The sequence below is a fragment of the Phyllobates terribilis genome, unplaced genomic scaffold, assembly GCF_046119375.1.
Source record: "Phyllobates terribilis strain yellow unplaced genomic scaffold, ASM4611937v1 Scaffold_14__1_contigs__length_39327217, whole genome shotgun sequence".
NCBI classification, from domain to species: domain Eukaryota; kingdom Metazoa; phylum Chordata; class Amphibia; order Anura; family Dendrobatidae; genus Phyllobates; species Phyllobates terribilis.
Window position 1 is genome coordinate 36228942 of NW_027362774.1, and position 13570 is coordinate 36242511.

General features: G+C 63.4%; 1 protein-coding gene across 2 annotated transcripts in view; it reads left to right on the forward strand.

The window, feature by feature from the left end:
- Nucleotides 1-13570, forward strand: part of LOC141175914 (hepatocyte nuclear factor 4-beta-like) — a 99984-nt gene that overhangs the window by 13738 nt on the left and 72676 nt on the right. Inside the window, exons 1-2 of one of the 2 annotated variants that reach the window (XM_073659912.1) lie at nt 1151-1217; nt 5532-5703. In XM_073659912.1, coding sequence (XP_073516013.1) covers nt 1166-1217; nt 5532-5703 — 224 coding nt within the window. In that variant the 5' untranslated portion in view covers nt 1151-1165. Of the gene's footprint in view, nt 1-1150; nt 1218-5531; nt 5704-13570 lie in introns of those variants that run through there. The other variant, XM_073659911.1, reaches the window with a different exon arrangement.

A 13570-nucleotide genomic window follows, 5' to 3' on the forward strand; every position in this document is an offset into this window, starting at 1 on the left:
CCAGAACTGTGTTTGCCTTTTTTGCTGCCGCATCACACTGTTGACTCCTGTACAGTCTGTGAGCTATTAGTATACCCAAGTCTTTTTCATACTTGCTGTTGCTTTGTTCTTTTCCTCCCATTCTGTAGATGTGATTTTCTTTTTTCTTGCCCAGATGTAGGATCTTGCATTTCACCCTGTTAAATATCATTTTATTAGTCGCTGCTCATTGTCCAAGCTTATCTAGATCCTTCTGAATCCTTTCTCAGTCTTCTCTAGTATTAGCTATCCCTCCTAGCTTTACATAACCTGCAGGTATGATTAGTTTACCTTCAGCTCCCTTATCTAGATCATTTATAAAAATGTTGAACAACACTGGGCAAGGACAGAGCCTTGTGGTGCCCCACTGGAAACACTCTTCCAATTGGATGATAAGATGATAACATGATAAGATCCTGTCTGCAGCCACCACTAGGGGGAGCTCCCTGTATACAGAGATACATGATAAGATCCTGTCTGCAGCCACCACTAGGGGGAGCTCCCTGTATACAGAGATACATGATAAGATTCTGTCTGCAGCCACCACTAGGGGGGGGGGGTCCCTGTATACAGAGATACATGATAAGATCCAGTCTGCAGCCACCACTAGGGGGAGCTCCCTGTATACAGAGGTACATGATAAGATTCTGTCAGCAGCCACCACTAGGGGGAGCTCCCTGTATACAGAGATACATGATAAGAGTCTGTCTGCAGTCCCCACTAGGGGGAGCTCCCTGTATACAGAGGATCAGTCATCAGTAACGAGTCTTTCACTGAGTGAAACCCAAAGTAAATGATGACATTGTGGCGCTTATTGTACATTTTCTGACATCAGATAGTCGCGGTGTCCCAGGTGATGGGGTTGCTGATCACTAGAGGGGGGTTCTGGTGCTCCTATTCTTAGTGGGGTCTCAGCGGTCGGACCCCGCCCTGTCTATAACTCTGTATGGATAGCGCCCCCTATAGATGGCAGATGTCCAGGACAGCAGCGCGTTGTGTAATGTGAGTAAATACATGACAGATAGCGGCGGAGGGTGCGGGGGGCGCGCTGTCTTCTCGCCGCTGCGGGGTCACGTTACTTTGTATTATTTGCGGTTGGAGTTAATCAGTTACGGTTTTTGCGGTCGTCTCGTGTGGAGAATATCAGATGTGTGAGAAATGTCGCCGGACGGCGGAGATACGAGCAGAAAATGGCTCAAGTAAGAGCACAAGGCTGATAGACCCCCCGGCCGCCACATTTATGTTCTGGTTTGCACATTCTCTGCAGTGAAGACAGGTCAGGGGTCATCAGAGAGGTCTGGGGTCATCAGCACCATTCCTCCTAGTGGGGCTCATTCACACGAGAGATCTGTGAGTACAGACGACAGGGGTCCTGCGGGGACGGGACCCCTTTCCTCTGGATTGTGTGGAACGGCCTGGGGCCTCTTCACTCTGTATAGGAGTACCTTTCCTCTGTTACCGGGTGCGGCGGGGCCCCTTTCCTCTGTTACCGGGTGCGGCGGGGCCCCTTTCCTCTTACCGGGTGCGGCGGGGCCCCTTTCCTCTGTACGGGGTGCGGCGGGGCCCCTTTCCTCTGTTACCGGGTGCGGCGGGGCCCCTTTCCTCTGTTACCGGGTGCGGCGGGGCCCCTTTCCTCTGTTACCGGGTGCGGAGGGGCCCCTTTCCTCTGTTACCGGGTGCGGAGGGGCCCCTTTCCTCTGTTACCGGGTGCGGCGGGGCCCATTTCCTTTGTTATCGGGTGCGGCGGGGCCCCTTTCCTCTGTTACCGGGTGCGGAGGGGCCCCTTTCCTCTGTTACCGGGTGCGGAGGGGCCCCTTTCCTCTGTTACCGGGTGCGGCGGGGCCCATTTCCTTTGTTATCGGGTGCGGCGGGGCCACTTTCCTCTGTTATCGGGTGCGGCGGGGCCACTTTCCTCTGTTACCGGGTGCGGTGGGACCCCTTTCCTACGGATTGTGTGGAACGGACTGGGGCCCCTTCCCTCTGTATAGGGGTGCGGCGGGCCCCTTTCCTCTGTTACCGGGTGTGGCGGAGCACCTTTCCTCTGTTACCGGGTGCGGTGGGCCCCTTTCCTCTGTATAGGGGTGCGGCGGGCCCCTTTCCTCTGTTACCGGGTGTGGCGGAGCCCCTTTCCTCTGTTACCGGGTGTGGTGGGGCCCCTTTCCTCTGTTACCGGGTGTGGTGGGGCCCCTTTCCTCTGTACGGGGTGCGGCGGGGCCCCTTTCCTCTGTTACCGGGTGCGGCGGGGCCCCTTTCCTCTGTTACCGGGTGCGGTGGGCCCCTTTCCTCTGTTACCGGGTGCGGCGGGGCCCCTTTCCTCTGTTACCGGGTGCGGCGGGGCCCCTTTCCTCTGTTACCGGGTGTGGCGGGGCCCCTTTCCTCTGTACGGGGTGCGGCGGGGCCCCTTTCCTCTGTTACCGGGTGCGGCGGGGCCCCTTTCCTCTGTTACCGGGTGCGGTGGGCCCCTTTCCTCTGTTACCGGGTGCGGCGGGGCCCCTTTCCTCTGTTACCGGGTGCGGCGGGGCCCCTTTCCTCTGTTACCGGGTGCGGCGGGGCCCCTTTCCTCTGTTACCGGGTGCGGCGGGGCCCCTTTCCTCTGTTACCGGGTGCGGCGGAGCCCATTTCCTTTGTTATCGGGTGCGGCGGGGCCCCTTTCCTCTGTTACCGGGTGCGGAGGGGCCCCTTTCCTCTGTTACCGGGTGCGGAGGGGCCCCTTTCCTCTGTTACCGGGTGCGGCGGGGCCCCATTTCCTTTGTTATCGGGTGCGGCGGGGCCACTTTCCTCTGTTATCGGGTGCGGCGGGGCCACTTTCCTCTGTTACCGGGTGCGGTGGGACCCCTTTCCTACGGATTGTGTGGAACGGACTGGGGCCCCTTCCCTCTGTATAGGGGTGCGGCGGGCCCCTTTCCTCTGTTACCGGGTGTGGCGGAGCCCCTTTCCTCTGTTACCGGGTGCGGTGGGCCCCTTTCCTCTGTATAGGGGTGCGGCGGGCCCCTTTCCTCTGTTACCGGGTGTGGCGGAGCCCCTTTCCTCTGTTACCGGGTGTGGTGGGGCCCCTTTCCTCTGTTACCGGGTGTGGAGGGGCCCCTTTCCTCTGTACGGGGTGCGGCGGGGCCCCTTTCCTCTGTTACCGGGTGCGGCGGGGCCCCTTTCCTCTGTTACCGGGTGCGGTGGGCCCCTTTCCTCTGTTACCGGGTGCGGCGGGGCCCCTTTCCTCTGTTACCGGGTGTGGCGGGGCCCCTTTCCTCTGTACGGGGTGCGGCGGGGCCCCTTTCCTCTGTTACCGGGTGCGGCGGGGCCCCTTTCCTCTGTTACCGGGTGCGGCGGGGCCCCTTTCCTCTGTTACCGGGTGCGGCGGGGCCCCTTTCCTCTGTTACCGGGTGCGGCGGGGCCCCTTTCCTCTGTTACCGGGTGCGGCGGGGCCCCTTTCCTCTGTTACCGGGTGCGGCGGGGCCCCTTTCCTCTGTTACCGGGTGCGGCGGAGCCCCTTTCCTCTGTTACCGGGTGCGGCGGAGCCCCTTTCCTCTGTTACCGGGTGCGGCAGGCCCCTTTCCTCTGTTACCGGGTGCGGCGGGGCCCCTTTCCTCTGTTACCGGGTGCGGCGGGGCCCCTTTCCTCTGTTACCGGGTGCGGCGGGGCCCCTTTCCTCTGTTACCGGGTGCGGCGGGGCCCCTTTCCTCTGTTACCGGGTGCGGCGGGGCCCCTTTCCTCTGTTACCGGGTGCGGAGGGGCCCATTTCCTTTGTTATCGGGTGCGGCGGGGCCCATTTCCTTTGTTATCGGGTGCGGCGGGCCCCTTTCCTCTGTTACCGGGTGCGGCGGGGCCCCTTTCCTCTGTTACCGGGTGCGGCGGGGCCCCTTTCCTCTGTTACCGGGTGTGGTGAGGCCCCTTTCCTCTGTTACCGGGTGTGGTGAGGCCCCTTTCCTCTGTTACCGGGTGCGGCGGGCCCCTTTCCTCTGTACGGGGTGCGGCGGGGCCCCTTTCCTCTGTTACCGGGTGCGGCGGGGCCCCTTTCCTCTGTTACCGGGTGCGGAGGGGCCCCTTTCCTCTGTTACCGGGTGCGGCGGGGCCCATTTCCTTTGTTATCGGGTGCGGCGGGGCCACTTTCCTCTGTTATCGGGTGCGGCGGGGCCACTTTCCTCTGTTACCGGGTGCGGTGGGACCCCTTTCCTACGGATTGTGTGGAACGGACTGGGGCCCCTTCCCTCTGTATCGGGGTGCGGCGGGCCCCTTTCCTCTGTTACCGGGTGTGGCGGAGCCCCTTTCCTCTGTTACCGGGTGTGGTGGGGCCCCTTTCCTCTGTTACCGGGTGTGGTGGGGCCCCTTTCCTCTGTACGGGGTGCGGCGGGGCCCCTTTCCTCTGTTACCGGGTGCGGCGGGGCCCCTTTCCTCTGTTACCGGGTGCGGCGGGCCCCTTTCCTCTGTTACCGGGTGCGGCGGGGCCCCTTTCCTCTGTTATCGGGTGCGGCGGGCCCCTTTCCTCTGTTACCGGGTGCGGCGGGGCCCCTTTCCTCTGTTACCGGGTGCGGCAGGCCCCTTTCCTCTGTTACCGGGTGCGGCGGGGCCCCTTTCCTCTGTTACCGGGTGTGGTGAGGCCCCTTTCCTCTGTTACCGGGTGCGGCGGGACCCTTTCCTCTGTTACCGGGTGCGGCGGGCCCCTTTCCTCTGTTACTGGGTGCGGCGGGGCTTCTTTCCTCTGTTACCGGGTGTGGTGAGGCCCCTTTCCTCTGTTACCGGGTGCGGCGGGGTCCCTTTCCTCTGTTACCGGGTGCGGCGGGGCCCCTTTCCTCTGTTACCGGGTGCGGCGGGGCCCCTTTCCTCTGTTACCGGGTGCGGCGGGGCCCCTTTCCTCTGTTACTGGGTGCGGCGGGCCCCTTTCCTCTGTTACCGGGTGCGGCGGGCCCCTTTCCTCTGTTAGGGGTGCAGCGGTTTCTCGCCCTCTCCTCCTGTGGGCGCCGACGTCTCCTGCGACCTTTGAGGCCATTAGTTATATTTATGGTGTTGGATTTTAATGGCGCCATAAAGTGCAGATTTCTCCCGGAGATGGCGGGTCGCAGACAGACGCAATGCCCTGCGCCTCCTTATTTCCAGGCTTCTTCTGGTTAAAGGGCCGGCTGCGGTAATATCTCTGCTGGCAGTCAGTGAACGGGCTGATCTTCATGGTGTGAGAACGCCCTCCTCTGTGGCCGTGAGATGTCACCGGCACTCGTCACCCGTCCCGTAGATTAGGGTGCTTTCACTCTCTGGTGTCTGCCACTGCTTGGTTCTTCAGTGCTCTGTCCTCTGGGGGGCGCTGTGTTGTATTACATGGCGAGCTGCTCCATTACTGACGGATCAGCAGGTAGAACAAGGTATAATATCCATCTCCAGCACAACTACAACTCCCATTCTGCACGGACGACTGGGGGCAGCGTGGGGGAAATGCACAATCCCCTCCGCCGCTGATCATGGCGCCGCTGATCATGGCGCCGCTGATCCCGCACACGACACGTAACGCTGTCTGTTCTCTCCTGCAGAGATAATAGCGGTGGAGTCGGGGAGCCCGGGGCCCCTCAGCAACGGCGTGGGCTCCTTGTGCGCGATTTGTGGAGACCGAGCGACGGGGAAGCACTACGGGGCGTCCAGCTGTGACGGCTGCAAGGGGTTCTTCCGAAGAAGCGTCCGCAAGAATCATATGTACGCCTGCAGGTAATGTCCTCACTGCCACCATTGCTGAAATACTCTGTGCTGCACCGTCATCCTCAGTCTGAGACATCCCACTAAACCAGCTGCCTCTCCTGAAACACTCTGTGCTGCTGAGAGCTGTGTACTGTGACCGCCCACAAGATTGGCACATTTATCTCCTGTGATCCTCTGTGCTGCTGTGGACACTTCTTCTCCCCCATGTTCAGTGCCGTGCCGCCCTGTTTCCAGGTCCTCCCCGTAGATCCGCGGCCTCTGGGGGCAGAAGTGGAAATTGTTTCTCGTTTTTATTCCCAGAAGAAAAAATTCCAATAAAACCCTGGAACATCGTCACTGAAATCCCGTCCTGCCCTCCGTAAGTCTCACAGCAGAGGGTTTGTGACAGTTGTATCCAGTCTAGAACACCTGTGATAGGAAACTGATACATTGTACCAAACTATCAGCACAGAGAATTGTGGATACAATGTAACAAACCCTCAGCTGTGAGAAGTATGAATGCATGGGCTAATTCCCTGCAGTGCGGGAAACTGTGGATTTACTCCCCGTGAGCAGCGTATAGGGCCGCATTCACACTGCTCCTCTGCGCTCAGCCCCTCGCCCGCATTCACACTGCTCCTCTGCGCTCAGCCCCTCGCCCGCATTCACACGGCTCCTCTGCTCTCAGCCCCTCGTCCGCATTCACACTGCTCCTCTGCGCTCAGCCCCTCGCCCGCATTCACACAGCTCCTCTGCTCTCGGCCCCTCGCCCGCATTCACACAGCTCCTCTGCTCTCAGCCCCTCGTCCGCATTCACACAGCTCCTCTGCTCTCGGCCCCTCGTCCGCATTCACACTGCTCCTCTGCTCTCAGCCCTTCGCCCGCATTCACACTGCTCCTCGGCTCGCAGCCCCCTCGCCCGCATTCACACAGCTCCTCTGCTCTCAGCCCCTCGTCCGCATTCACACTGCTCCTCTGCTCTCAGCCCTTCGCCCGCATTCACACTGCTCCTCGGCTCGCAGCCCCCTCGTCCGCATTCACACGGCTCCTCTGCTCTCGGCCCCTCGTCCGCATTCACACGGCTCCTCTGCTCTCGGCCCCTCGTCCGCATTCACACGGCTCCTCTGCTCTCAGCCCCTCGTCCGCATTCACACTGCTCCTCTGCTCTCAGCCCTTCGCCCGCATTCACACTGCTCCTCTGCTCTCAGCCCTTCGCCCGCATTCACACTGCTCCTCGGCTCGCAGCCCCCTCGTCCGCATTCACACGGCTCCTCTGCTCTCGGCCCCTCGTCCGCATTCACACGGCTCCTCTGCTCTCGGCCCCTCGTCCGCATTCACACGGCTCCTCTGCTCTCGGCCCCTCGTCCGCATTCACACTGCTCCTCTGCTCTCAGCCCTTCGCCCGCATTCACACTGCTTCTCGGCTCGCAGCCCCCTCGTCCGCATTCACACGGCTCCTCTGCTCTCGGCCCCTCGTCCGCATTCACACGGCTCCTCTGCTCTCAGCCCCTCGTCCGCATTCACACGGCTCCTCTGCTCTCAGCCCCTCGCCCGCATTCACACGGCTCCTCTGCTCTCAGCCCTTCGCCCGCATTCACACTGCTCCTCGGCTCGCAGCCCCCTCGTCCGCATTCACACGGCTCCTCTGCTCTCAGCCCTTCGCCCGCATTCACACTGCTCCTCTGCTCTCAGCCCCTCGTCCGCATTCACACTGCTCCTCTGCTCTCAGCCCCTCGTCCGCATTCACACTGCTCCTCGGCTCTCAGCCCCTCGTCCGCATTCACACTGCTCCTCTGCTCTCAGCCCTTCGCCCGCATTCACACTGCTCCTCTGCTCTCAGCCCCTCGTCCGCATTCACACTGCTCCTCTGCTCTCAGCCCCTCGTCCGCATTCACACTGCTCCTCTGCTCTCAGCCCCCTCGTCCGCATTCACACGGCTCCTCTGCGCTCAGCCCTTCGCCCGCATTCACACGGCTCCTCTGCTCTCAGCCCTTCGCCCGCATTCACACTGCTCCTCTGCATTCACACGGCTCCTCTGCTCTCAGCCCCTCGTCCGCATTCACACGGCTCCTCTGCATTCACACGGCTCCTCTGCTCTCAGCCCCTCGTCCGCATTCACACTGCTCCTCTGCATTCACACGGCTCCTCGGCTCGCAGCCCCTCGTCCGCATTCACACGGCTCCTCTGCTCTCAGCCCTTCGCCCGCATTCACACTGCTCCTCTGCTCTCAGCCCTTCGCCCGCATTCACACTGCTCCTCGGCTCGCAGCCCCCTCGTCCGCATTCACACGGCTCCTCTGCTCTCGGCCCTTCGCCCGCATTCACACTGCTCCTCTGCTCTCAGCCCTTCGCCCGCATTCACACTGCTCCTCGGCTCGCAGCCCCTCGTCCGCATTCACACGGCTCCTCTGTGCTCAGCCCTTCGCCCGCATTCACACGGCTCCTCTGCTCTCAGCCCTTTCGCCCGCATTCACACGGCTCCTCTGCGCTCAGCCCCCTCGTCCGCATTCACACGGCTCCTCTGCGCTCAGCCCTTCGCCCGCATTCACACTGCTCCTCGGCTCGCAGACCCCTCGTCCGCATTCACACGGCTCCTCTGCGCTCAGCCCTTCGCCCGCATTCACACGGCTCCTCTGCTCTCAGCCCTTCGCCCGCATTCACACGGCTCCTCTGCTCGCAGCCCCTCGTCCGCATTCACACTGCTCCTCTGCTCTCGGCCCCTCGCCCGCATTCACACGGCTCCTCTGCTCTCGGCCCCTCGTCCGCATTCACACGGCTCCTCTGCGCTCAGCCCCCTCGTCCGCATTCACACGGCTCCTCTGCGCTCAGCCCTTCGCCGGCATTCACACGGCTCCTCTGCTCTCAGCCCTTCGCCCGCATTCACACGGCTCCTCTGCTCTCAGCCCCTCGCCCGCATTCACACTGCTCCTCTGCGCTCAGCCCCTCGCCCGCATTCACACGGCTCCTCTGCTCGCAGCCCCTCGTCCGCATTCACACGGCTCCTCTGCGCTCAGCCCTTCGCCCGCATTCACACGGCTCCTCTGCTCTCAGCCCTTCGTCCGCATTCACACGGCTCCTCTGCTCTCAGCCCCTCGCCCGCATTCACACGGCTCCTCGGCTCGCAGCCCCTCGTCCGCATTCACACAGCTCCTCTGCGCTCAGCCCTTCGCCCGCATTCACACGGCTCCTCTGCTCTCAGCCCTTCGTCCGCATTCACACGGCTCCTCTGCTCTCAGCCCCTCGTCCGCATTCACACGGCTCCTCTGCGCTCAGCCCTTCGCCCGCATTCACACGGCTCCTCTGCTCTCAGCCCCTCGTCCGCATTCACACGGCTCCTCTGCGCTCAGCCCTTCGTCCGCATTCACACGGCTCCTCTGCTCTCAGCCCCTCGCCCGCATTCACACGGCTCCTCTGCTCTCAGCCCTTCGTCCGCATTCACACGGCTCCTCTGCTCTCAGCCCCTCGCCCGCATTCACACGGCTCCTCGGCTCGCAGCCCCTCGTCCGCATTCACACTGCTCCTCTGCGCTCAGCCCCTCGTCCGCATTCACACGGCTCCTCTGCTCTCAGCCCTTCGCCCGCATTCACACGGCTCCTCTGCTCTCAGCCCCTCGCCCGCATTCACACGGCTCCTCTGCGCTCAGCCCTTCGCCCGCATTCACACGGCTCCTCTGCGCTCAGCCCTTCGCCCGCATTCACACGGCTCCTCTGCTCTCAGCCCCTCGCCCGCATTCACACGGCTCCTCTGCTCTCAGCCCTTCGTCCGCATTCACACGGCTCCTCTGCTCTCAGCCCCTCGCCCGCATTCACACGGCTCCTCTGCTCTCAGCCCCTCGTCCGCATTCACACGGCTCCTCTGCGCTCAGCCCCTCGCCCGCATTCACACGGCTCCTCTGCTCTCAGCCCTTCGTCCGCATTCACACGGCTCCTCTGCTCTCAGCCCCTCGTCCGCATTCACACGGCTCCTCTGCTCTCAGCCCTTCGCCCGCATTCACACGGCTCCTCTGCTCTCAGCCCTTCGCCCGCATTTACACGGCTCCTCTGCTCTCAGCCCTTCGCCCGCATTCACACGGCTCCTCTGCTCTCAGCCCTTCGCCCGCATTCACACGGCTCCTCTGCTCTCAGCCCTTCGCCCGCATTCACACTGCTCCTCGGCTCGCAGCCCCTCGCCCGCATTCACACTGCTCCTCTGCATTCACACGGCTCCTCTGCTCTCAGCCCCTCGTCCGCATTCACACGGCTCCTCTGCGCTCAGCCCCTCGCCCGCATTCACACGGCTCCTCTGCTCTCAGCCCCTCGTCCGCATTCACACGGCTCCTCTGCTCTCAGCCCTTCGCCCGCATTCACACTGCTCCTCTGCTCTCAGCCCCTCGTCCGCATTCACACGGCTCCTCTGCGCTCAGCCCCTCGTCCGCATTCACACGGCTCCTCTGCTCTCAGCCCCTCGTCCGCATTCACACGGCTCCTCTGCTCTCGGCCCCTCGTCCGCATTCACACTGCTCCTCGGCTCTCAGCCCTTCGTCCGCATTCACACGGCTCCTCTGCTCTCAGCCCTTCGCCCGCATTCACACTGCTCCTCGGCTCTCAGCCCCTCGTCCGCATTCACACGGCTCCTCTGCTCTCGGCCCCTCGTCCGCATTCACACTGCTCCTCGGCTCTCAGCCCTTCGTCCGCATTCACACGGCTCCTCTGCTCTCAGCCCCTCGTCCGCATTCACACGGCTCCTCTGCTCTCGGCCCCTCGTCCGCATTCACACTGCTCCTCGGCTCTCAGCCCCTCGCCCGCATTCACACTGCTCCTCTGCTCTCAGCCCCTCGTCCGCATTCACACGGCTCCTCTGCTCTCGGCCCCTCGTCCGCATTCACACTGCTCCTCGGCTCTCAGCCCTTCGTCCGCATTCACACGGCTCCTCTGCTCTCAGCCCTTCGCCCGCATTCACACGGCTCCTCTGCTCTCAGCCCTTCGCCCGCATTCACACTGCTCCTCGGCTCGCAGCCCCTCGCCCGCATTCACACTGCTCCTCTGCATTCACACGGCTCCTCTGCTCTCAGCCCCTCGTCCGCATTCACACGGCTCCTCTGCGCTCAGCCCCTCGCCCGCATTCACACGGCTCCTCTGCTCTCAGCCCCTCGTCCGCATTCACACGGCTCCTCTGCTCTCAGCCCTTCGCCCGCATTCACACTGCTCCTCTGCTCTCAGCCCTTCGCCCGCATTCACACTGCTCCTCGGTTCGCAGCCCCTCGCCCGCATTCACACGGCTCCTCTGCTCTCAGCCCCTCGCCCGCATTCACACTGCTCCTCTGCTCTCAGCCCTTCGCCCGCATTCACACTGCTCCTCGGCTCTCAGCCCCTCGCCCGCATTCACACTGCTCCTCGGCTCGCAGCCCCTCGTCCGCATTCACACGGCTCCTCTGCTCTCAGCCCCTCGTCCGCATTCACACGGCTCCTCTGCTCTCAGCCCCTCGTCCGCATTCACACTGCTCCTCAGCTCTCAGCCCCTCGCCCGCATTCACACGGCTCCTCTGTTCTCAGCCCCTCGCCCGCATTCACACTGCTCCTCGGCTCGCAGCCCCTCGTCCGCATTCACACGGCTCCTCTGCTCTCAGCCCCTCGTCCGCATTCACACTGCTCCTCTGCTCTCAGCCCCTCGTCCGCATTCACACTGCTCCTCAGCTCTCAGCCCCTCGCCCGCATTCACACGGCTCCTCTGTTCTCAGCCCCTCGTCCGCATTCACACGGCTCCTCTGCTCTCAGCCCCCTCGTCCGCATTCACACGGCTCCTCGGCTCGCAGCCCCCTCGTCCGCATTCACACGGCTCCTCTGCTCGCGGCCCCTCGTCCGCATTCACACGGCTCCTCTGCTCGCGGCCCCTCGCCCGCATTCACACGGCTCCTCTGCTCTCGGCCCCTCGTCCGCATTCACACGGCTCCTCTGCTCTCAGCCCCTCGTCCGCATTCACACGGCTCCTCTGCTCTCAGCCCCTCGCCCGCATTCACACGGCTCCTCTGCTCTCGGCCCCTCGTCCGCATTCACACGGCTCCTCTGCTCTCGGCCCCTCGTCCGCATTCACACGGCTCCTCTGCTCGCGGCCCCTCGCCCGCATTCACACGGCTCCTCTGCTCTCGGCCCCTCGTCCGCATTCACACGGCTCTTCTGCGCTCAGCCCTTCGCCCACATTCACACTGCTCCTCAGCTCTCAGCCCCTCGCCCGCATTCACACGGCTCCTCTGCTCTCAGCCCCTCGTCCGCATTCACACGGCTCCTCTGCTCTCAGCCCCCTCGTCCGCATTCACACGGCTCCTCGGCTCGCAGCCCCCTCGTCCGCATTCACACGGCTCCTCGGCTCGCAGCCCCCTCGTCCGCATTCACACGGCTCCTCTGCTCTCGGCCCCTCGTCCGCATTCACACTGCTCCTCAGCTCTCGGCCCCTCGTCCGCATTCACACAGCTCCTCTGCTCTCGGCCCCTCGTCCGCATTCACACGGCTCCTCTGCTCTCGGCCCCTCGTCCGCATTCACACGGCTCCTCTGCTCTCAGCCCCTCGTCCGCATTCACACTGCTCCTCAGCTCTCAGCCCCTCGCCCGCATTCACACGGCTCCTCTGTTCTCAGCCCCTCGCCCGCATTCACACGGCTCCTCTGCTCTCAGCCCTTCGCCCGCATTCACACTGCTCCTCTGCTCTCAGCCCTTCGCCCGCATTCACACTGCTCCTCGGTTCGCAGCCCCTCGCCCGCATTCACACGGCTCCTCTGCTCTCAGCCCCTCGCCCGCATTCACACTGCTCCTCTGCTCTCAGCCCTTCGCCCGCATTCACACTGCTCCTCGGCTCTCAGCCCCTCGCCCGCATTCACACTGCTCCTCGGCTCGCAGCCCCTCGTCCGCATTCACACGGCTCCTCTGCTCTCAGCCCCTCGTCCGCATTCACACGGCTCCTCTGCTCTCAGCCCCTCGTCCGCATTCACACTGCTCCTCAGCTCTCAGCCCCTCGCCCGCATTCACACGGCTCCTCTGTTCTCAGCCCCTCGCCCGCATTCACACTGCTCCTCGGCTCGCAGCCCCTCGTCCGCATTCACACGGCTCCTCTGCTCTCAGCCCCTCGTCCGCATTCACACTGCTCCTCTGCTCTCAGCCCCTCGTCCGCATTCACACTGCTCCTCAGCTCTCAGCCCCTCGCCCGCATTCACACGGCTCCTCTGTTCTCAGCCCCTCGTCCGCATTCACACGGCTCCTCTGCTCTCAGCCCCCTCGTCCGCATTCACACGGCTCCTCGGCTCGCAGCCCCCTCGTCCGCATTCACACGGCTCCTCTGCTCGCGGCCCCTCGTCCGCATTCACACGGCTCCTCTGCTCGCGGCCCCTCGCCCGCATTCACACGGCTCCTCTGCTCTCGGCCCCTCGTCCGCATTCACACGGCTCCTCTGCTCTCAGCCCCTCGTCCGCATTCACACGGCTCCTCTGCTCTCAGCCCCTCGCCCGCATTCACACGGCTCCTCTGCTCTCGGCCCCTCGTCCGCATTCACACGGCTCCTCTGCTCTCGGCCCCTCGTCCGCATTCACACGGCTCCTCTGCTCGCGGCCCCTCGCCCGCATTCACACGGCTCCTCTGCTCTCGGCCCCTCGTCCGCATTCACACGGCTCTTCTGCGCTCAGCCCTTCGCCCACATTCACACTGCTCCTCAGCTCTCAGCCCCTCGCCCGCATTCACACGGCTCCTCTGCTCTCAGCCCCTCGTCCGCATTCACACGGCTCCTCTGCTCTCAGCCCCCTCGTCCGCATTCACACGGCTCCTCGGCTCGCAGCCCCCTCGTCCGCATTCACACGGCTCCTCGGCTCGCAGCCCCCTCGTCCGCATTCACACGGCTCCTCTGCTCTCGGCCCCTCGTCCGCATTCACACTGCTCC